This window comes from Harpia harpyja, unplaced genomic scaffold, assembly GCF_026419915.1.
Source record: "Harpia harpyja isolate bHarHar1 unplaced genomic scaffold, bHarHar1 primary haplotype scaffold_241, whole genome shotgun sequence".
Taxonomy (NCBI): domain Eukaryota; kingdom Metazoa; phylum Chordata; class Aves; order Accipitriformes; family Accipitridae; genus Harpia; species Harpia harpyja.
Genome location: NW_026293231.1, coordinates 77327 through 99672, shown reverse-complemented (window position 1 = coordinate 99672; position 22346 = coordinate 77327). Strand labels below are relative to the sequence as shown.

At 57.5% G+C, this 22346-nt stretch overlaps 1 protein-coding gene across 1 annotated transcript; it reads left to right on the top strand.

Moving 5' to 3' along the window:
* Positions 1-2271: 2271 nt before the first annotated feature.
* Positions 2272-20043, top strand: LOC128138284 (adenylate cyclase type 10-like; the record flags this gene model as incomplete). The annotated part of the gene is made up of 23 exons (XM_052779580.1): positions 2272-2398; positions 3544-3582; positions 4230-4373; positions 5096-5301; positions 5739-5832; positions 6150-6238; positions 6825-7016; positions 7131-7252; positions 7890-7966; positions 8270-8459; positions 9371-9423; positions 10853-11006; positions 11727-11919; positions 12448-12534; positions 12982-13265; positions 13889-14019; positions 14891-15016; positions 16052-16306; positions 17004-17342; positions 18140-18354; positions 18741-18848; positions 19006-19184; positions 19866-20043. Coding segments are annotated over 23 exons (3582 nt in total), but the record flags the coding sequence as incomplete, so codon positions are not given.
* Positions 20044-22346: the final 2303 nt, after the last annotated feature.

Sequence of the window (22346 nt, the reverse complement as noted above, 5' to 3'; positions counted from 1 at the left end):
GGGCCCCAAACCTAATTTCAGGGTTCAAAGCCTCATTTTCATTTCTAAAGCACCATTTCTAGGGACCAAAGTCCCATTCTTAAGGCCTTGACCCTCATTCAGAGAGTCCAAACCCGTCTTTCACAGCTCTGAGCCTCAAATGTAGTGCTCAAAGCCCTGTATTTGGCATCAAAGCTTCATTTCGGGGGGCCACAGAGGAACCAATAGGTTCACCTTGTTGTCAGGGTCCAAAGCGTATTTGTAGCATCTCCCCCATTCTTTGCAGTGACAAAGCCTGCTTTTGAGGGCTGAAATCCTCCTTTGGAGGGTCCAAACCTGTCTTTCATTACCCATGGCCTTTTTTTAAGAAGCCACAGTTTCATTTTTAGGATCTTGTGGTGGTGTTTATGTCACTGCCGACAGGGCAGGCCCAGGAACCTGGCTTGTGCAGATGCTTGTGATGTCACCTGTGGCCAAATTCCTCTGCCGGAGAGGGCAGAGGCTGAGCGGCCTCAGGAGAAACAGGTGAGAGGTGGGCCAGGGGCAGCTGGGGCAAGGGAGGGAGCAGGGCCAGGACCAGGACCAGGGGTGCCACATGCACAGGAGCAGGTATCTCATTTTTATAGAGCAGCATTACTTTTAGGATCCAGCCGGTTGCTTTGAGGGTCCAAGCTGCATCCTGAGTTTCCAAGCCCTCATGTTTAGGCTCCAAACCCCTCTTTTAGGGCCCAAAGCCTCAGTTTTAGAGTCCAAAACTTCGATTCCAGGGTTGAAAACCTCCTTCTTATGGTTCAAAGCCTCGCTTTTTGGGCCCAGGGACTCATTTTTAGGGTTTTAATCTCTCTTTTAGGGTAGTATGCCTCATTTTTAGGTTTCAAACCTTCATTTTTAGGACTGACAGCCACTTTGTAGAGTTCAAAGCTTCGTTTATAAGGCCCGAATACACATTTTTCAGTCCCAAAGCCTCATTTTGAGTGTCCAAATACTCATTTTAGGGTCCCAACTCTTATTTTTGTTAAGAAATCCTCATTTTGGTGGTCCAAAGCTTTATTTAGAAGCTCCAGAGCCTCATTTCGGGGTCCACAACCTTGTCTCTAAACTCAAATTTTGAGGGTCCGAACCTGATTTTCAGGGCCCAATGCCTCATTTTCAAGGTCCAAAGAATCATTTTTACAATCCAGCCCTTTATCTTTAGGGTCCTGAAGCCACATTTCAAGGGTCCAAATACCCATTTTTAAGGTCCACCCCCCCCTTTTACAGTACAACCCCCACTTTTAGAGCCCCAAGCCTCATTTTGTAGCTTCCAAAGCCTCCTTTTTGGGATCCAGTCTGCAATTTGGAGGGTCCAAATGCTCATCCGGAGGGCCCGAAGCCTCATTTTAGGGGCCAAACTCCTCCTTTAGGGTACGAAGCCTCATTTGGAGCCTCCAAAGACCCATTCTTAGGGTGCAAGGCCTTAGTTAGGTCGCTGCAAATTCAGCAACGGGTCGCTGCGCAAGCCTCCCTTCGGCACTGTCCTCCAAGAAGTGGGGTGGCGCTGGCTGCCTCCGAGTCAGCGGCTCAGCGTCAAGGAGGGAGACTGGGCCACGGCAGCAGCTGCTCAGCAGGCGATGACATACAGAGGATGTCGCTGCTAGCTGATTGTGTTGCTTGAGGACAGAGGATGGGTAAGTAAGTGATGACCTACGGAGGAGGTCACTGCCGGGTGATTGTGACCACCGCCGTGAGGGCGGAGGGCCAGTTGTCGCGCACAGAGGCCCCGGGCTCAGTGTGCAAGTCGCACTGTGTGGTGAGGTCCTCGTCCTCCCAGCTGGGCACGGCCATCTTCTCCTGAGGTACCCCGTGTGCCACAGGGCGCTGATGATGGCTTCTGCCTGGGAGAGGAACCATTACCACTCACAGCTGGAGAAAGCAGCAGCTTTCCTCCCCAGTCTCATTGTTGAGGACTGTCTCAGGAGTGACAATCCCATTCAGACTGTCCACGGAGTGCTGCTCTTTGCGGATATTTCAGGTGGGGGGAGCAGGGAGGAGCAACCACGGACAGGAGCCTTTTTGGGCCACACTAGGCCCTTTGGAGCCCTGCCCCGGCTCCTCAGACAGAGTGGCCGTCTTGTCACTGCTGAGGTCTTCTGCTGGGATGCCCAAAGAGAGGGGGACGGGTTATGTTGGGCGGTCAACCGCTGCCACCGCCAGCACTGAGCCAGCGCGTGGGAAGGTGTGACCTACAGGTTCTCGGGCCGGGCAGCATGGAACTGGCTGCCGGGTCCTTTGGCCCACGTGGGCATTTCCTGACTTCTGGGTGTCCCTGTTACAGGTTTCACTGCTTTGTCAGAGAAATTCATCCAGAGGAGCGGCCCAGACAGAGGCACTGATGAGCTGGCGCAAACCCTCAATGACTACCTGTGTGACATTTTGGAGGGTAAGAGCCGTGCCGCGGGACTGTCTGGCAGCGGGCCGTGAGGCTGCTCATGGAGGGTGGAGGTGGACATGCTGGGCAGCCTGGTCCTGCCTCCTTGCAAGGGCTGGGGCTTTCTGTGGCCTGCAGGAACAGCCAGGGTGTCCTGGTGAATCAAGACCGGCACAGGTCCTTTCTGCTCCCCACTGTGGCCGAGGAGGCACCCGCTTTCTCAGCAGCTTCCTCTGTGCTTCTGGCATGAACACCCGGCTCGGTGATGCATTAGTGCCCAGAGCAGGCTGGGGGCATCCAGCAAGCGCCAGCACGCGAGTGACCTGAGGATGCTGGCGCTGATATACGTGTGTGTGTCTGTGTGTGTGTGTGTGTGTGTGTGTGTGTGTGTCTGTGACACCCTCACGAGCCCCTTTTCACGGGGGACATCTTGACCCTTCTAAGCTGACCGTGAGCACATTGTGGCCACCTCTTTGGCAGCACCTGTAGAGCAAAGCAAGAGAGTCCTCAAAGATGATGAAGGGTCTGGAGCATCTCTCCTACGAGGAAAGGCTGAGAGAGCTGGGACTGTTTAGCCTAGAGAAGAGAAGGCTTGGGGGGTGATCTTAGTAATGTGTCTAAAACCTGAAGGGAGGGTGCAATGAGGACAGAGCCAGGCTCTTTCCAGTGCTGCCCAGTGTGAGGAGCAGAGGCCACGCCCCAGGCATGCACTGAAACACAGGCCGTTCCCTCTGTACGTCAGGAAAGACTTTTAGAGTGTGAGGGTGACTGAGCGCTGGCACAGGTTGCCCAGGCAGCTTGTGGAGTCTCCCTCGTTAGAGCTCTGAAAAAATGATCTAGCCACCGTCCTGGGCAGCTGGCTCTGTGCAGCCCTGCTTGAGCAGCAGGGTTGGACCAGATGGACCCCAGAGGTCCCTTCCAGCCTCCACCTTTCTGAGATCTGGTGGCAGCTCGCAGCCCTGCCTCCCTGCCTGCTGTGCACGTACCAGGGCTGTGGCCCCTGTGAGCCTGGGAGGCAGGCCAGAGCGGTGCTTTCCTGAGCTGTGCCCCACGGTGCACCCTCACCTGGGTGCTCCTCTCGGGGTAGAGGGGCTTGCTCTGTGGCTTCTGGAAGAAGGTGCCCACGTGACTCTTCCTTTCCTTCTCTCTGTCCGCAGAGATGCTGATTTTTGGAGGAGACATCTTTAAGTTTGCTGGTATGTACGCAGGACGACGATGCCCACGTGTGCTGACCTGCGGCATTTAAGCGCTGTGGCGGCCGTTTGCTGTGCTCTCCTTCTCAAGAGGCTCTGTGCAGCACCTTGAGCCAGCTTCCTGGCCACTCACGCCCCCCCCGTGCAGTGCCCTTTCTCCAGGCTTCTCTTTCTCCCTGGGCCTGCCTGCCTCCGGTTTGGCTTTGGCAAGGGCTGTGGCCTCCCTCATTCTGCCCCTGCTGGTAGGACCCTGGGCTGGGGGTGGGGGCAAGGAAGCACTGAGAGGAGGAGACCCCCTAGAAAGCACAGCCAAAGGTGTGTGTCGGGGGGGTGGTGAGGGGCAGGGAGGCCCTGGTGGTGGCGGAGCTCGGGCTGCCAGGCTGCGAGGGGAGGAGGCGGCCCTGGTGTGCTGCAGCTGCAGAGGAGCGCTCGGGGCAGGGGGTGCCACCGCTGCCGGCTGTCGGCCGCCGTGGCTGGCCCGGGAGAGGAGCGGTGTGCCGGTGCCCAGGGTTTGGCCCTCCAGGACGATGCCCTCCCACGGGCCCATCTTCCTCAGCACGTCGGCCGGTTTCTGCTGTCCCTGCCGCTGAGCGTAGGTCGGGGAGAGTCAGGTCTCAGCAGAGCCTTTACCTTTCCCTCACTTTCCCCAGGGGATGCTGTGCTGGTGCTGTGGAGAGCACCATCCCAGGAGCTGGCTAAGACCATCAGCCTGGTGCTGCAATGTAGCCGGCAGATCCAGAGGAAGTATGGGAATCGTGACACGCACGTGGGTCAGAAGGTCCGACTGAAGATAGGTACGGGCGCTGTGGCACGGGGTGCTTCTCGCTGGCAGGGAATGGGGGGATCCGTACTGGGGCTAGTGCCAAAGGAAAGCATCTCCTGCGAGCATTTAAGGGGCCAGCCGTAGTCTGGGCGGGGATGGGAGACCAGGCCTGCTGGGTTTGCGTGCGTTTGCAGCTGCAGAGGAAGCTTAAAGGCAAAGCGGGCGTCAGATCAAGTATGAGGGTCCTTGAATGTCTGATTTAGCACAGATGTCTGTGGGAGGTAGTTATCTTTCCATTTTTTCAGGTGGGGGCAGCTCTGCATCCTTTGCCCTGCTGGATTCTCCCCTGCCTCTCACAAAGAGCAAAGGGGAGCTGCTTTGCACATGGCTCTGGGAAGGGCTTTGGCAGGCTGTCGTGTGTTCTCAAGCAGACAGCTACAACCTGCCTGCATGTTGGTGGAGCAGGCAGTGACCAAGCCCGCCTGGTTTGCTGGGCTTCTGGGCAGGCTGCTGGGCTTCTGGGCAGGCAGCTGGCTAAGACAGCCGGCACTCTCAACACACTGCCTCTTTCTAGACACCCGTTTCAGGGACCTGTGTCAGTATGCCCCTGAGGAGGATGGAGGATGCCCTCCCCTTCCATAATGCCCTCCCCACTGGGCTTCAGATTAGGTTCTGAACAGCTGAGATGCTGGGGGCTGTAGAGCTCCAAATCTTCCCTGTGTCAGTGCTGCTTCTCCCTCTCTCTCTCACCAGGGATCTCTGCAGGGCCCATGGACCTCCTGCTAGTTGGAGACAGGAGGCGGCAGTACTTCTTGATCTGTGGCCAGGCCCTGGATGAAGTTCGTGAGGCCGAAGAGCTTGCGAATGCAGGTGAAGTAATCCTCTCGGCCACCTCCTGGGAGCTCTGTGAGCAGCACCGGCTCAGGACCAGGCGCCTTGCAGGCAAAAGAGCTGTGAAGGTAGGTGGATGGGATGGCCTGTAGAGCCATTTTGAGGACCCAGACCTGGACATGAAGGAGGGAGGTGTCAGAAGGCTGAGGAGCTGGATGTGGAGAGAGTTGGGGCTGTGGAAGTGGGTAGGCAGCTGAAGCTCTTGTCCTTCCATCTCAGGGGTAACGGTGGGCTGGGCTTGCTTGGTTTGAGGGGTCGGGAGGCACTGGGAGGGTTTTGGCCCCACCAGCAATGTCCTCTGTGGGTCATGGCGCTGTGGTTGACAGCTGGGGGATGCTTGGATGATGCCTGCCCAGCTCCGGTGCTTCTGAGGAAGCACTGCTGTCCCATCCAGCCAGGTGGGCTTGTTCTCCCCTTTGCTGGGCAGTGACGGTGGAGGGCGGGCTTTGTCCCCTGGGACTCCTGGGGAGGCCAGTGGCAGTGCCTTCACGCTGTGTGTCTTCAGGTTACAGGCATGGATCGGATGTCTTGGTCAGAATGCCAAGACGCTTTACGCGAGCTTGTGCAACACCCAAGGAGCCGCCGCTTGGAAGGGGAAGGTGAGTGCCAACTTCACCTTGTTCGCGGATTGCCTGGAAAGGTGGGGCCTGGCTGCTTCAGGGGCCAGAGAGGAACCACCCCTGCCCTCTTCCTCCTTTCGGTTAGCACTCATGCTTTTGGCCCTCCTGTGCATCAGCTGGGGCAGTGGCTGCGGCTGCCTTCTCCCTCCAGGGGACAGCACTGCCGTGAGCATCTGGAGGTGGCAACATGAGCAAACGCAGAAGACTCTTTCTCCCCCATTTCCAGTGCCAGCCCCTGCTTTCCGACACCTCGTAGTCCCATCCTCCCAGCAACCACCTGCTTTTTCTCTCCTCAGGTGCCATGAGGCCCGCTCTTCCCCTGCCCAGCGGCCCTAATGCGCACGACATGCTTAGCAAGTACATATCAGAAGCTGCTCTCAGGAAGGTACGTCCAGGCCGCCACTGCTGGGGGCTGCATTTTTGGAGGGCAGAAGAAGTGGTGCATTGCAGAGATGGAGTTCTCACGAGAACAGACAAACAGAAGAAAACGCACCCTGAGACGACAACGCGGGGAAACTGAGCCAGGGGGCACTGGTGCTGCACCATTGCGTGTGTTGTTCTCAGAGAGATACGGGTGGTGGGAGGCAGACTTCTGTCTGTCTGTCTTTTCTGTGGGTATGGTTCTGGATGTGCTGCGGTCGTGACAGTGGGATAAAGGGGAGGTTGACAGTGACAGTGGGATAAAGGAAGTCCCCAGAGCATCCCTGCGGGTCGCCCCTCATGTCCATACCTGTCCCAGGATGGGGTGTTACCGGAGCAACTTTCTCTCCTTTGTCATTTGCGTTAACGATTCGGTATCCGCCTGCCACAGGCTGGGCAGCCTGCCCGCCATTTGCACCGAGAGGAGGATTTAGCCCTTCCTCGGGTAGTACCTGCTATTGCCAGTATGCCTGCTCTCCCTCGGTATCTGGTATGGGGAGTAAGCCCCCGGGAGAGCAGGCTGGTGAAGCCATCGTGCTCTTGTCTTCCAGCTTGATGACAGAGTGCCGCTGGACCTCTTCTCTGAGCTACGGCCAGTCACCAGCCTCTTCGTCCAACTGCAGTTGACTGCAGGTATCAACGCAGCGGCCGTCCACACCGTCGTCCACGATGCCAGCAGGATGATGCTGGAAATCCTCTGTCCTCACAAAGGCGAAATCAACAAAATCGTCCTGTTTGATAAAGTGAGTGTGTGGGAGCAATCGCTTCCCCCCACCCTGAGAGGGTGGGCGGTGAGCAAGAGGGAGAGGCTCCCTCTTAGGCACTGTAGCAAGATGTGCTGCATCTGTCCTTGGCAGGGCTGCACGTTCCTCTGTGTGTTTGGCCTCGGCGGAGAAAAGCTGCCCTACGAGAGCATTCATGCCTTGCAGAGTGCTATTCAGATCTTCAATTCCTGCTCCACCATGCTCATGGAAACAAAGTGAGCGTGTGGTGGGGGTGCATGCTGCCTGGGATGGTGCAAGGGGGCTTCCCAGAAAGAGACGCGTCTTCTAGCTTGCTCTGCCTCGTCCCTGGCAGGAAGGAGGCCAGTGCCCTGAGAGGTGGCAGGCGAGCCCCGGGCTTAGCCCTCGGCAGCCAGGCGGAGTCCCTCCAAGCACACCCTGCTAGCCACCGTGCTGGAACGAGCCCTTGCAAGGGCGAGAGGCTCCTTGGTGCCAGAGGCAGGCCCTTCTGGGCGACTGGCCCACGAACGGGATGGGGTCCAGCCACCTGATCTCAGGTTGCTGCCATCGCAGGCAGTGACATCATGGGTGCCTTCTTCCCTCCCTCTTTGCTCACGAGAGGGCTGTGGCCTTCTGCAGGTTGCAGCTCAGGGAATGTGGCCTCAGGGGAAGCGTCCAAAACATCCCACGTGCGCTCTACCCCTGTCCTTTGTCCCTTGCAACGTGGGTATGTTGCGCCCCTGAGCTCTCCACGTCCCCAAGACCCACGCTGGCCGGACAGGATGGCGGGTGGCCCAGGCTAGCGCCGAGGGGAGGTGCGGGAAGGGATGAATCTGGGCGGGCAGGACTGCGCCTGGGGCGCTGCTGAAGCTGCGCTGTTTCCCTGTGTGCCAGGGCGGTGTCTGTTGCAGTTACCAGTGGGACGGTGTTCTGCGGAGTCACCGGCCACCCTCTGAGGCATGAATACACAGGTAGGAGGCGTGCCTCTGAGGCACGGGAGGCTGGCGTGGGCCTGCTTAAGCATAGCACTCTGGAAGAGGAAGGCGGGCTGGGAGAGGGCTTTCCCAGCAGCCGGTCAGGAGCGGCCCAGGCAGTGCAGGTCCTGGCCCGTGGCAGGAGAATGGGCTCTGTGGCCGTTTGTTCCCCTGGGTTCTGCTGATCCCGCTGTGGGGTTGGCCTGTGCTGGAGGTGAGGCAGCCATTGGCCTGGAAGGGCGCCACGGGGCAGGTCGCACGGAGATGTCAACGCACGCGCGCTCTCTCTCTCTCTGGCAGTCCTTGGCCACAAGGTGAATTTGGCAGCCCGGATGATGGTGCACTACCCTGGGCTGGTGTCCTGTGATGCAGTGACCTACGCCTCCTCTCGGCTGCCCCCTTACTACTTCAAGGAGCTGCCGGAGAGAAAGATGAAAGGCCTCAGTCGTCCTGGCACTGTCTATCAATATGTGGGGATCACCAAGAAGAGGTGAGTGACCTCTGAGAGGGCTGGATGAGGGGATTGTGGCATCAAGGGTGCAGCCTTGTCCAGCAAAGAGGAATTAGGCAGAGAGAGACCAAGCTGGTCTCCCTTGCCTGTGGCTGAGACGGTGAGAAGCCCTGGCGCGGGAGGCTTTTTGCCTCTCTCCCCTGCTGTCTCCTGCTGCTAAGAGAGCGGGAGCGAAGCCACAGGGATGGGGAAGGTTTGCCTGTCTTGGCAGACACAACCTGGCCTTGCAGGCTCTGTCCAAATGGCTTTCAACTGTGCTTGCTCCACCACGTGCCCTGGTAACGCTGACCCAAGGAGGTTTTTGTCCCGGCTGCTTCCGAGCAGGAAGCTTTGGGCCAGCCTGTTTCCCATGGGGAAATGTGGACCATGGGGACACTCTTCCTCATGTCTTCCTGCTGAAATGTCAGCTCTTCCTCTGGGCCAGGATTTGACCTTCTCTTTGGATGACGGTTTGAATGTTAACATTGCCATCTCTTGGAAACTACAGGAGGACTTGAGCCAAAGGTGCTAAGGTGCTTGGCATCCCAACCCGTTGAGTGACACAAGTCCTCCTTTGCAAGACACTTGTTTCTCTTTGCCAGCGTGTGCTAGCCAACAGCACGCCCTGGCTCCTTTCACATGTCTCCGGTGTCTCTTGGTTTGGCCTCTGGTGGTGGACTCTTGATACGTTCTCCTGTCCTGCCATGGCCGTTGGGCTTCTTTATGCTTGAAGCTGTCCTAGCGTGCAGCTTGAACTATGGGTGGGGGTGCATACAGGGGAAAACATGCTGCTCGGAAGAAAAGCAGGTGCACGAGGAGCACATCCTGCCCCTCTACGCCAGGCTGCTTCTCTGTGTCCCCTGGCTTCTCACCAGCTAATTGACCTGTGTTTTCTTTTCCCCTGCTTCTAGCATATTTGGCATGGGTCTTGCCAAGAAGAGGTCAGAGTACGCCCCCTTACTGGGTAGGTGGAGAATGCCTTGCTCTTCTGAAGCCCAGTTTCTTCCCCTCGGTAACTTTTAGTGCCATGCTGGGAAGGGAGAAGCTTTTGCCGGGGATGGTGTTGCCTGCAGCGGCCCTAAGGAAGTGCGGCCTCTCTTGGCCCCTACTTGGTTGATCTCTTTGGGGTGGAAAGCAGGGTGAGGTGCCTGGTGCTGCCTTGCCGTGCTCCAGACCTGGTACGAAGGTACCTTTCAGCTACGGAGCTGCTCACACCTGGGGGCTATGTCTTTGGGATCAGGAAAGAGATTGCCTTCTGCCAGACTGACGGAGAGTTCCGGTGGTGGGTTCTCCCCCTTGTACTCCTCAGAGATCCTTTCTTGGCATCATCTGGGCGTAGACATGGAAACGTCAGGACACACGGGGTGCATTTAATCACACGGTGTCTTGCTGGAGGTTTTGGGCCCTGTTACAGGTTAACCCCGGGAGGCAGCTCAGCCCCACAGAGCCACTCGCTCCCCCCAGTGGGATGGGGAAGAGAATCAGAAGGGTAAAAGTGAGAACAGTGCTGGGCTGAGACACACACAGCTTAATAGGTAAAGCAAAAGCTGTGCAAGCATACAAGGCCGAATCAGGCATTCGTTCCCTGCTTCCCATCGGCAGGCAGGTGTCTAGCCATTTCCAGGAAAGCTGGGCTGCATCATGCGTAACGGTGACTTGGGAAGACAAACGCCTTAACTCCAAACGTCCCCCCTTTCCTCCCTCTTTCCCCCAGCTCTTCTTGCCAAGCACCGCATCATATGGTATGGAATAGGCCTTTGGGCAGTTGGGGTCAGCTGTCGTGGCTGTGCCCCCTCCCAGCTTCTTGTGCGCCCCCAGCCTGCTCGCTGGCGGGGCGGCGTCAGAAATGGTAAAGGCCTTGACGCTGTGCAAGCACTCTTCAGCAATAACCGAAACAGCGTTGTGTTAGCAACAGCCGTGTCTGGTCACAAATCCAAACCAGAGCACCGTAGGAGCTATCACTGAAGAAAATTCACTCTAGCCCAGCCAAAAGACACTGAAGATGCTGCCTCGGCTACCAGGAAGTGCCCTGTGGCTCATGCTACAGCAAGGAGATGCTGCAGCGACTCGCATCATCTCTTCCAGTCTTGTGCTGGATCACTGCGGGGAGTTGCATGGGGCCAGCTGAACCTCTGTGCCTGTGGGAGGGCAGAGGGTGGTGGGACGGGGAAGAAGGCATAGGAGCTGCGCTGTGGGGCAGGCGGGCCCCCTCCCGCTCTGAGGAAGGCAGAGGTAAAAAAGCTGGGATGAGAGGGCAGGAAGGAGGCCTGGCTGTAGGCAGGCTGGTGGAAGTGGTGGCGGGACAGGGAACTGCGGTGGAGGGTGCCAGCCAAAGTGACATCTCTCTGCTTTTCAGCACACCCAGCAGCTGGTTTTCTTGTTTGTCTTCACAGGTCGGGAGAAGGAGATTGACCTCTTTGGCAGCTGCTTGAAAGCCTATGAGGACTTAGGACAAAGGCACATCCTGGCATTTGAGGGCACGATGGGCTCCGGAAAGAGCCACTTACTTACCGAACTGGCCTATTTAGGCCAGGCTGCTGGCCACAGGTACAGGTTTTTGACCTCTAGCTTTGGGACGCTGCCCCTGCCCATCACCTGGCAGGCATAGAACATTCCGTCCCCTCTGCCGGTGCGCCTGGCCCTTGGACTGCAGCCTCTCGAGAAAGCCTCCTGGAGACACTCCCTAGGAGCACCTGCATGCTCTGCTCCCGCCTCTACATCTCTGGGGAGTTGGAGGTGGCTTCTTGAGCCATGCCCTTTCCTCCTTCACTTCTGGGCCAGGCACAGATAGAAAGAAAGAGCCCAAGCCCAATGCTTTTCATCTGCCTCCAGACCCAACAGACAGCAGGGTGGCCTGTCTCGGAAGCCCTGCTTGCCCTCTGCCTGTTTCCCAGAAGGAGCACTGGGGCAGAAAAGCCTTCCTGTGGTCTGGGAAGCAGGCTGCTAAGGTCTGGAGCCCAAAGGCAAAGCCGCCACTTGCTCCATCCTTGCCCCTTAGCCCCATGAGTTCCTCTGCAGGGGGACGTAGCGAGACCTGGGCCGGCGCTGGGGAGACGCAAGAGTCTGGACCCGGCTCTCCCGGTGGCTTGGCAGCAACTGCCCCTCTGTGCCCTTTCTCGTATGAGGAGCGAAAAGCTTGGCCTCCTCTGGGAAGCACTTTGAGACGAGTGGCTGACGAGCCCCCCCCCCCAAGGGCATCTGCACCCCTTTTGTCTTAGAAGGCTTGGGCTGTTGGGGATCTCAGTCCCCTTTGCTTTTGCACGGCAGGGTAGTTGCCATGGAACTGCTAGAGGTCAACGTGAGGCAGTCCTTCTGTGCCATCCGTACGCTGATGGCCAGGGCCCTGGGCCTCCAGGACTGTGAACACTGCGGTGCCAGGCAGCGCACGCTGCAGACAGTGCTCCGCGGGACAATTGAAGAGAGCAGCTTTTGCCTCCTCAATGACATTTTCCTTGTCGAGGTGAGAGCAAGAGGCCTCTCTGGCCCCTGGAGAAGGCCTTCTCGTGAGCTTTTCTGGGTCTGATGTTGTGTGGGCGCGCTGCTGGGAGTGCCTTAGCTCAGGGTTGGGAATCGTGGGGGTCATAGCACAGGTTTCCCATTCCTGGGCCCTGGGGGGCTCCCTTTCTGGGGTGAGTTCATGTCCCACGCTGCGTCTGGTGGTGCCCGGTGCCTTGTTCAGCACCTTGGAAGTGGCACTGGAGAGAGGCTGGTGCTGGGCGAGTGGTCTGCTCCAGCCAGCCCAAGCGTCCTACAGCCAGAGAACCAGCTCTTCAGCCCACCCCCAAGCCCCAGCTCTGCCAGCGACCCTCAGCAGAGGGCCTCTGCTTTAGGCTCCAGGTGAAGTCCCCACTGTGGCTCCTTGCACCTGTGCTGGGGAGAGGTAAGGTGCTGAGGCCAGCAGAGGCAGTTTGCTCTGCGGTCTTGCTTGGTGGGTTCGTGTGCCTAGCCCCAGAGCGATGCTCCTCCCTGACTCTGCTTTTCTGGCCAGTTTCCCGTTTCGGACAAGGTTCGCGAGATGCGTGGAATTGAAAGAAAAAAGGAGTTGCACTCGACTTGGGCAAAAGTGCTAGAGAAGGTGAGCATTTCTCCTTCCTTTCTTCCTCCTGGGTCAGAGAAGGAAAACAAGCCTGCTGGCTGCGGGCTCTGCACCACAGCAGTGTGAGCGGGTGGGAGGACCACACGCCCGGGCCATCGCCCTTCAGGGCCTGAGGAACGCCCCCCCCCCCCCCCCCCCGCAGCCCCACAAACACACCCCATAACTTTCCTCTTGTCAAGTGTACCCTGGACAAGGAGCAATGGCTTCTGCATTCCCTTGCCCAAGCTGCCTCCTTCTGCAGGTCAGGTGGTGTTAGGTGTGACCTTAAAATCTCAAAGAAATTAAGAGTCAGTAAGCTTCTGAGCAGGGAAGTGGCTGGGGAGAGACTTCCGAGCATCCTCTCAAGAGACAGAGGCTCAATCTCCTCCCCTGCAAGATACTTGGGATTCCACTGGATTGCCCTCAGAACATCCTGCTTTTTTTCAGACCATTGGAGGAGAATTTGGCATATTCGTCATCGACAATGCCCATTTCATCGACCCTGCCTCCTGGAGTATCATGTCACCCGTGCTCCGAAATGTCTCCTACTTCATGGTCATGAGCTTAGCGCCGGGCTACGCAAGAACAGAGGGCTTTTGCAAAGCTGCAGCAGACAACACAACGTCCCAGAAAATCACCTATCTTCGTCTGGATGAGCTGAAACCTTCAGCTGTGGTGCAGACAGTCTGCCAGAACCTTAGAGTGGACAGCATCTCCAGGGATCTAGCGAGGTAAGTTCGAGGCGGGGGAGCTCTTCCTGAGGGCTTGAACCTATGCAGACCACGGACGGGAATCAGCCCCCAGGAAAGGGAGCGCAGGGCCACTAGAAGCATCACCGACTCTAGGGAGTACTCTAGGAGCTGGGTTGCTTGTTATGCCTTGTCCTGGCAGGCGCGAGCTGAGAGTGGGCCACTGCCGAGACACAGAGCGTGGGAGGTGTCAGCCCTTCGCGGCTGCACAGAGAGGAAGGGAGGAAGAGTCCTGAGCCCAGGCGTGGCTGGGCTGTGAAAAGGCCTTGGTCTAGGTGGCCGGGCTGTGGGGGAGATGCCCTGGGGCAGAGGCCTGCCCTGCTGCCAGAGAGGATCTAGGCTCCTGAGGAGAGGAAAGGCAGGGCTCGCTGCTCTGCGCTTTGGCCGTTGTCCACGATTCTTTTCCCATGGACTTGAGCGAAGGCTGGAGCTTCAGGGGGGCCCAAAAGCCTAAGCCAGCAGAGGACTGTCCCATTCAAAGGCGAGGTGCAGCTGTGACAAAGATGCTGGCTACCCTGTATTGCCCAAGTGACTCGCTGCCCACCTGAACCGTGTTTCACCTTACTCCCCTTGTGGTGGTCACTGCCGCGTCTGCTCCTGTCCAGGTTCCTGATCCAAAGAAGCTCGGGGATCCCGTATTACTGCAAGGAGCTGCTGGGCTGCCTTCTTTGCAACGACATGCTCCGCACCCAGAGGCGGGCTGAAAAAGCAGAGGACAACTGGGAGAGCCTGATCAGTAAGCACCTTTGCTGCTGACTAGCGAGTTGCTGCGGCGCATTCTCCGCAGCACAGTCTTGCCCCATCATTCCCCCGCGGGTCTGGGCAGAGTCAGATCTTGCAGCGGTGCAGAACGTGGTCTGGCGGAGGCGTGGGCTCCTGCGTGCCTTGCTGTTGGGACAGCCAAAGCAGGGGCTAGCGAGTTCTGGTGGCTTGGAGGGGCCTAAATTCTTGGGGCGGGGGCTGGGGGGCTAAAACAACAGGGGAAATGGTTCCAGAGCACATGTGTTTCTAGTGTTTCTTAGGCGTTCTAATGGGCACGGAATTTACCCTGGCCCAACGCCAGCTCACTTGAGAACAAACCCCAGCTTGAGGCGAGGGACGGGCCCGGGAAACTTGAATTCAAAACCATAAATCCCCACAAGGGTACTGGTAACGGAAGAAAACGGTGGCAATGCCACCGAGCACGCCATGCCAGCCGGAGTGCTGTGGCCTTGGGAACAGCCAGGGCTGATGCTGCATTTTGCATGATCCCTGGCAATTTCCCTGGCTGTGGAGGTAGCCCTGTCGAAGGCAGCAATGCTGCTGCTTTCTGTCGCGGGGCATTCAGTTGCCCCCTAGGCACTCCAGAAGCTTTGACTGAGGGGCTGTTTGGGAAAGCTGGTCTGAAGGCAGAACACCTGTCTGTCCTGGGAGGGCTATGCAAAGAAATGCTTGCAGTGGGAACTGTTTTGCTGTGCTTAATGACCACGTTCAGCACATGCAGGTCCCTGCGCTTGCACTGGGCCACGTCAAGTGGGACTTGTCCCCTCTCAGGCGAATTTTGAAACATTTGCAAGCCGCAAGTTACTTTGCACATTGCCTTATTCGTGTTCTCTTGCTCCACCCAGCTTCTGCAGTTGAGGCTTCACCCCTCGCAGCAACCTCGAGCTCCAGCGCGGGGAATGATGGCAGGGTCTGCATCATCAGACCAGACGTGAACCCGGAGAACACGGTGCTGCCCACCACCTTGAAAGGTGAGGGACCGAGAGCCGCTCTGCCGGCTCGCGGCTGTGCTGGGGCCCCTTGGCGGGGCATTGGCTAGAGGGAGGCTGGGCGTTTGTGTGCTGCAGAGTCACCCTCTCAGCTTGGGGGCTCTGCTGGGAAGGTGGCTCCAGTGCAACCAGAAACAGGCCTGGGGTTGCGGGCAGCCATTTTCCCCTCCTGGGCGTGGACCAGCTGTGAGCCTGCTGGCTGCTTTCCAGCAGCAGGTAGGAGAGAAAAGGCTATTGGTGCAACACTAGGATGGCTCCCTTTTCTCACAGAAACAAATGCTTTGCTGGGAAAAGTCTTTGACTTGCCGCTGACTCAGCTGTGATCGCGGCTTTGCCCTCGCTATTCTCTTCTTAAGCTCCCCAGCTAACGGTGCTCTCGAGGCACTTAATCCAAACCAAATCCATTGGTTTTTTTCTGTGGATTGGCACGGAAATCCCCCCATAGCCAGGGGAGCTGGATGGGGGAGCCGTCAACGACTGTCCCTCCTCTCTAGCCGTAGCCATTTGTATGACCCTTGAAGAAACGTCATGCTAAAGCGTTCCTGCTATTAAGTTGTTTTGTCCCGTCCCGTCCTGTCCCCCAAAACAATGAAAACCAAACGAAAGGCATAGTATTGTCTGGCCAAGTTAAGAGAGCCACTGTGGGGAGTTCTGCGTCCACCTCTGCGCTGGGGAAGGTTCTCTGTTTTCTGTGTGCGCTGTTGGGCAAAAGCCTACTCCAGCTGCGGTAGGGCGCATCATGGATGCATGTACCTGCTGGATCCTGCCCTCCTCACCCCAGGTGGGCGAGTGTTTGTTTGAGCGTCTCGCTCTTCCCCAGGCCTTGTGGCCTGCGATTCCAACAGGTGCGGAGCCATTTTGAAGATGCCTGCCCTGGGTTGCAATTGCCCAGCAGGTGCGGTGCCGAGGAGAAGAGGCCAAAGTCGACCCCGTTTCATGTGTTGAGACTTTCCAGCCTCTCCAGCCTCAGCATGGGAAACAGGCAAGAGAGAAAGAGGTGTTGCTTCTTTTTGACAGAGATTGTGCTGGCCCAGCTGGACCGGATAAAGCCACTGAAGCAGATGGTTTTGAAGTTTGCAGCTGTCATCGGGCCAGTGTTTACCACCCAGCTGCTGTCGCACATCCTTCCTGACGGCATGAGGCACAAGACGAATTGCTTGTTGGACATGCTGGTGAGCGACAGCATCCTTAAGTGGCTGAAAACCACAGAGGTGCCAGAAGATGTCCGAGATCCTACCAAGGGGCCAGGCACCTCTCGGCAGGCAGGGAGTGGTAAGTGGTAGCAGTAAAGAGGCCAAGGGAGCTCCCAGCTGTGTCCTGGTGGGGCTCCCCAGGGCATGGTGCACTTCCCCCCTCTGCCCCAGTAATGGCTGGGTGGAGCTCAGGCAGGCATGGGGGTTCGGGATGGCTTGTTCAAAGATCTTACAAGTCAATCTCAAAGAAGACTAGCTTTGCGCTGGAGGGAAGTTCCCACCAGCCGTCCCAAGTGCCTCTGCTCCTCTGCCTTCAAGTGCTGCTCGTAGCGCAGGCACGGGAGGGCATCTGGAATCACCGATATCCTCTCCCAGTTGCCTGCGGCATCCAGATCAAAGATGCCCTCCAAAGTGCCCCAGGGCCTTTGAGAGGCTTTTGTTCAGCTTTGATTCCCCTGTGGTGCAGCAGGGGAAGCTCAGGAGGCTGGGGACTGCCTTGCCAAGAGCGGAGAGAAAGCACTGGCCGGGGCTTGCTTCGGCTGGCGGCAACATCCCCAGCTCCTGTCTGGAGCACAGCTGAGCGCTGTGTCCCCAGGGCTGTGCTAGCATCAGCAAGGCAAGGCGGGCCCTTTCGCCTCGTCCTGCAAGGCTCGGTGTGCAGCAGCGCCGGTTTGCTGCTAAGGATGCTCACCAAGGCACGACTTTCATGCCCCGGCTGGGACGGCCCTGAGGCCTGGCCCCAGCTCAGGCTGATGCAAAGGCCCTTTGCCCTGCAGGTGTGGAGAGACCCTCTCCGAGCAAGAAGACCACGGAGCGGCAGTCTGGCGTGCTGGTCTTCCGTGTCCCACTGCTGCGGGAGGCTGCCTACGAGCTGTGGCCCGAGAGACAGCGGGTCGCCTTGCACCGCAAGTGCGCCGCCTTCCTGGAGCGGCACGCGCACAAATGCAAGAGCTGCGGCCGAGGGGACTTTGTTGCCTTCCACCGCTTCACCGTCACCAGCACCCGGGAGGGAGGGAGCAGTCAGGGCCCTGCTGAGCAGGGCGACCCTCACAGCTGGGAGGCCTTGGTGCTGGCAGGAGAACAGCTGAAGAGGGATAGGACCCACGGCCCTGAGGGTATGCTGTGCACCATGCTCCGCAGCCTGGGCCCTCCAGGACCCCAGGGGGGCTGTGCTGGGGATGGGGTGGGAGGACATCTGCTAGGGACGAGCCCAGGAGGTGAGGATGGCCACTGCAGACTTTCGGCAGTGTGTCGGGACCCTTGCAAGGATCCTTGCGAGCCCGCTGGGAGAGGGAGAGTAGCTCTTCCCCTGTGGTATGTGAGGAGGTGTCTAACCGCCTGTTTTCTTTCCTGATGCTGCAGGTGCTCTGCAGCAGCAGCAGGCTTTCCTGGAGGAGGATTTTGGGTGAGCAGACACGATTTTGATGATTTTGGAAGGCAGTGAGCTCAGGGTGTCCAGAGGAGACAAAGGAAGCGCCGCCATTTGGCTGCCGGTTGTGACTGCAGCTTAGGGAAGAGGCTTTCTGTGGGGTGGGAGCTGGGAGGAGATGGCCATGGAGATGAGGGAGTGCTTGAGGAAGCCCGTGGGCTCAGAGCCATCATCACACTACACTGGAGCAGCCCTTGCTTTCCGGTTCCTACAGAGTAGCACTGCAAAATCTGCAGGGGAAAACCTGCCCCGGGGACTCGAGTGGTTTGCCTGTGGGAAGAGGTGACAGAAAGCCCAAGCTTGTCTCTTTCTCCCTGCCTACAAAGCACCTGTACGGGTCATACGTGCCCATGGCCTCGTGCTCTGCTTTGAACAAAGGGCTTCTGATGCCGTCTCTGTGGGGAGAAAGAGCAGTACAGGTGATGCCCGTGTATTCTTTGCTCTCTTCTTCTCCTGGGAACCGTCCTCTGACTAGTGTGGCAGGATGGTTTCTGGCAAAGAGCGAACAGACAGCTGAGCTGCCCAGCAAGACCAACAGGAAGCACAGCGGTACATGCTCCTGTGAATGCAAAGCCATCGTGGAATCGGTGCTTGTGCCTTTGGCTCGCCACTACGTGGCGATGGGCGATGCTGCCAGAGCCTTCTACTACCTTCTGGAGTCTGCGGCTGCCTACCTGCATGTCTCCAACAGCTACATGGTGAGTTGCCCTGCTTGCCAGCACCCACTGTGCACAGAGTCCTGCCTGCCTGCCTGCCTGGCCATTGCACTAGGGCGTGCCTTCGCGGGACCTCGGAAAGGAAATGCTGGGGTCAGACCCTGACTTTTTCCTCTGGTTTGCCTCTTCTGTGGCAAGAGACACAAGGCACTGTGCCCTTAGCACGAGGGGCATTAGCAGGGAGGCAGTCTGAAGGATCACTGGTGCCTGTCTGTGCTCTGAGACAGTGTGACTGTGTTTGGGCGGGCATCACCAGGGGGAGAAACAGGCCCTCCTAAGACAGATGCCAGAGGCAATGATGAGGGAGGACAAGGCTGGCCATGGGCTCTGCACCCACGCTCACCTGCTCTCTGTGTGCTTGCGCAAAGGCCCTCATGAAGCTGAACGAAGCGGAGGTCCTGAGGAACTCGCTGGAGAAGAAAGCAAATGTGATCGCCTGCTTTGAAGAGGCCACCTTCTTCAGCCTCAAAGGGGAGGTAAGAGACGGGCAGGTCTGGAGGGATCTCCTGGGGGACGGAGCTGGATGCCTTCCCCGGTTGCAGGGGATATCCCTGGCATCTCCAGCCACTTGGAGGTTCCTGCAGTCTCCTGGGCAACTAGTCCATATCGGGATGTTTCCCTTTTCCTCTGCAGGTCTGCTGGCATATGGGGCACATGAAGCTGGCAGAGAAACTGCTCAGGAAGGCTTTGAGCCTGCTCGGAAGACAATTCCCCCAGACCTCCACTGGAACCTTTGTCAGGTCTCAGGTGGAAAAGTTGCCGTGTGCCACTTGTGTTGCCAGAAGAGCATCCTCCCTTCCGCAGGAGGCCCGGTAAGAAGCAGAACTGAGAAGCCAGGGGAGGAAGAGCCATTTCCCACCTGGTCCCAGGCATCCCGGCCCAACCTGCCTAGGCTTGAGGCCACCCTGAACCTGACACATAGGCCTTAGCAGGACCGAGGCAGTAAGGAGCCACGTGCGGGTAGACCGGGGGACGCCAGAGCCCCACACTCCCTCCCTCCTTGCGCAGTCACGGGAACAAAGCACGCCCTTGGGTCAAAAGCAGCTTGCAGCTGGGGGTGTGTCTGCCGGCACGTGGCGGCTGTGGCAGGGGGTTGGTGGTGGCTGGCAACAGAGAGCTGTAAACGGGGAGTAGAGGCTGAAGAGGGGCAGGGGGTCTGGAGGCAGGACCAGGACGTGGGGAAGGAGCAGTAGGTGGAGGTGAGGTGTGAGGATGAGGAAGCTCAGAGGGTGATACCCCTTTTCCTGCCGGTTCCCAGCTTTGCTTGGCCCCCCTGGCACTGCAGTGCCAACACGCCCTCTCAGGCGGTCAGCTTCCCCTGACACCGCTTCGTTGTTTGCCCCCTTCCGCTCCAGCAGCCGCCCCTCCGTCAGCTCCCTTTCCTCCGAGGAGGTGCACCTGGCTTGTCCGCCGCCCTGCTTTCCCCCGGCCCTGTCCCATTTAGCACTGCACAGCTAGAGCCTCCGGGCCAAGCAGTTTCTCTCGTGTGGCAGGAGGAAGAGGCTAGCCTGGCTGCTGCGGCAGAGCTGCTGTCTTTCCTTACTGGAGCACCTCTTCAGCCTGGAGGGCACTTCCAGCGGACAGACGTTCTCCCTCCTGGCAGCGCGCATGAAGGCCAACACGGACAGGACAGTGGACTCCTACCAAGCAGCAGACTCCTGCCACAGATAGACTTACAACAGAAGGGTGGCAATGAAGTTACCTCATTAGCAGCTCCGTTATTATGACCTTTGCTGGCGGGCCTTTCTTTCTTTCTGAGGCACGGAGTGATACACTGTCTTATCATTTCTGTTGATGGCTACTGCGGCTCCATCAGCGATGGCTACAGCTCTCTCGCAGGCCCTGGTGCAGACTCCTGATGGAAGACGCTTCTGATTTGAGGTCACATTAAAACCAGAGACCTCTCAAACCCTAGCCCTCTCTGTTGTTCTTGCTCCTCACCACCTACGTACGGTCAGCTGGCTACTGCTGCTCCCTGTCTTTCCCCCGCTAAAGGGGAGGGCTTCCCAGGGTTTGGGGGTGTCGCGTCCCAATTTCTCAGGACAATGACTCAGGTTTGCCGATTCCCAGGTCAGGATTAAGGTGAAACAACACCAGGAATCCTTTAACTCACAAAACTCAACTTTTATTCGCTCACAACAAGAATTGGCATGCTCACCGCAAGAATTCGCATGCTCCCAACAAAAATTGGCATGAAACTATGTTGGTAAACTAACATGTGATAACCGTACATCACCAAACATACACTACAGGCCTTGCTCATTTGGGAATCAGTTCGGGGAAGACAATGAGGAGAGCCCTCCCGTTGAGTCACGAGGTTCAGAGCAGACCCCCTTGCTTTCTAGGCTCCTTCTCAGAGAGGAGCCTAGGGGCGGCTGGATGCACTCTTAGTCCCAGACCTGGTCAACCGTTTATGCCTAAAGGGATAAGATGTAGGCATTATGGAAAAGGAGAGGGGGCGGGAGAGGAAGAGAGAAGAAGATTTCACCAGTCCTGGGTCCAGCATTGGTTCAGTCAGCCGAGGGGTCCAGGCAGCTGAGGGGTCCCGTTGCAGTGGGCTTGCACACCTGGGGCTTCAGTTTGTGCGTCCTTTTGTCATCCTTGCCCCTCCTTTGGGCGGGCACTCAAACTCCTTACACTAATTAGGTAGCCTTTGGGAAACAGGTCTGTGGGCTTGGGGGTTGTTTGGGGAGTAACTTCCCCTTGCCTGCAGATGTGACCTTTTGCCATGCATGGTGAGCTGCCCTGCTCAGCACATCAAGAGCAGCGTATCAGAACAGGGAGCTGTGCACCCTCCAGCATGCCCTCTCCTCCCCCTCCTGTTGGGGTGCTGATGGGCTGCTTTTCACCTGTGGTTCCTTGCTGGGCAGAGTTCCTTGTTATGTCCCCGCAGAACTTGCCCCACCACAATGTTTGAGACGTTAACTTTTTCAGTCCCTCACAGGGGTCCCAGGTTTGGGGTCCCCAGGGTTTGAGGGTCCCAGGTTTGGGGGTTTCCAGGGTTGAGGGATCCCCAGGGCTTGGGGGCTCTGGGATCTGGGGGCTCCAGGGGTCTGGGGGTCCCAGGTTTGGGGGTCTCAAGCTTGGGGGAGTGCCTGGGGTTTGGGGGTCCCCAGTGTTTGGGGATGCTGGGTTGGGGGAGTTGCAGGGTTGGGGGGGTTGCCAGATTTGGGGGCTCCCATGTTTGGGCATCCTGGTTTTGGGGGTTCCTTGGTTGGGGGTTGCTGGGGTTTGGAAGGCCCGGGTTTGGGAGGTCCCAGGCTTGGGGGTCACCACGTTAAGGATCCACGGAAGTCTTAGATTTGGCTTCCAAAGCCTCATTTTGGTGGTCTGAAGGCTCTGCTGCAGTTGGCAAAGTCTCCCTCTTAGTTTCCAAAGCCGCCTTTTCAAGCTCCAAGGCCTCATTTGTATGATCCAGCCCGTTGCTTTGAGGGTCCAAGCTGCATCCTGAGTTTCCAAGCCCTCATTTTTAGGCTCCAAACCCCTCTTTTAGGGCCCAAAGCCTCAGTTTTAGAGTCCAAAACTTCGATTCCAGGGTTGAAAACCTCCTTCTTATGGTCCAAAGCCTCACTTTTTGGGCCCAGGGACTCATTTTTAGGGTTTTAATCTCTCTTTTAGGGTAGTATGCCTCATTTTTAGGACTGAAAGCCACTTTGTAGAGTTCAAAGCTTCGTTTATAAGGCCCGAATACACATTTTTCAGTCCCAAAGCCTCATTTTGAGTGTCCAAATACTCATTTTAGGGTCCCAACTCTTATTTTTGTTAAGAAATCCTCATTTTGATGGTCCAAAGCTTTATTTAGAAGCTCCAGAGCCTCATTTCGGGGTCCACAACCTTGTCTCTAATCTCAAATTTTGAGGGTCCGAACCTGATTTTCAGGGCCCCATGCCCACAAAAGCAACACTTAAGTACCTAAGACAAAGACTTGCAGGTGTCACCTGCAGGTCCTAAAGCTGGCACCAGAAGTGCTCATT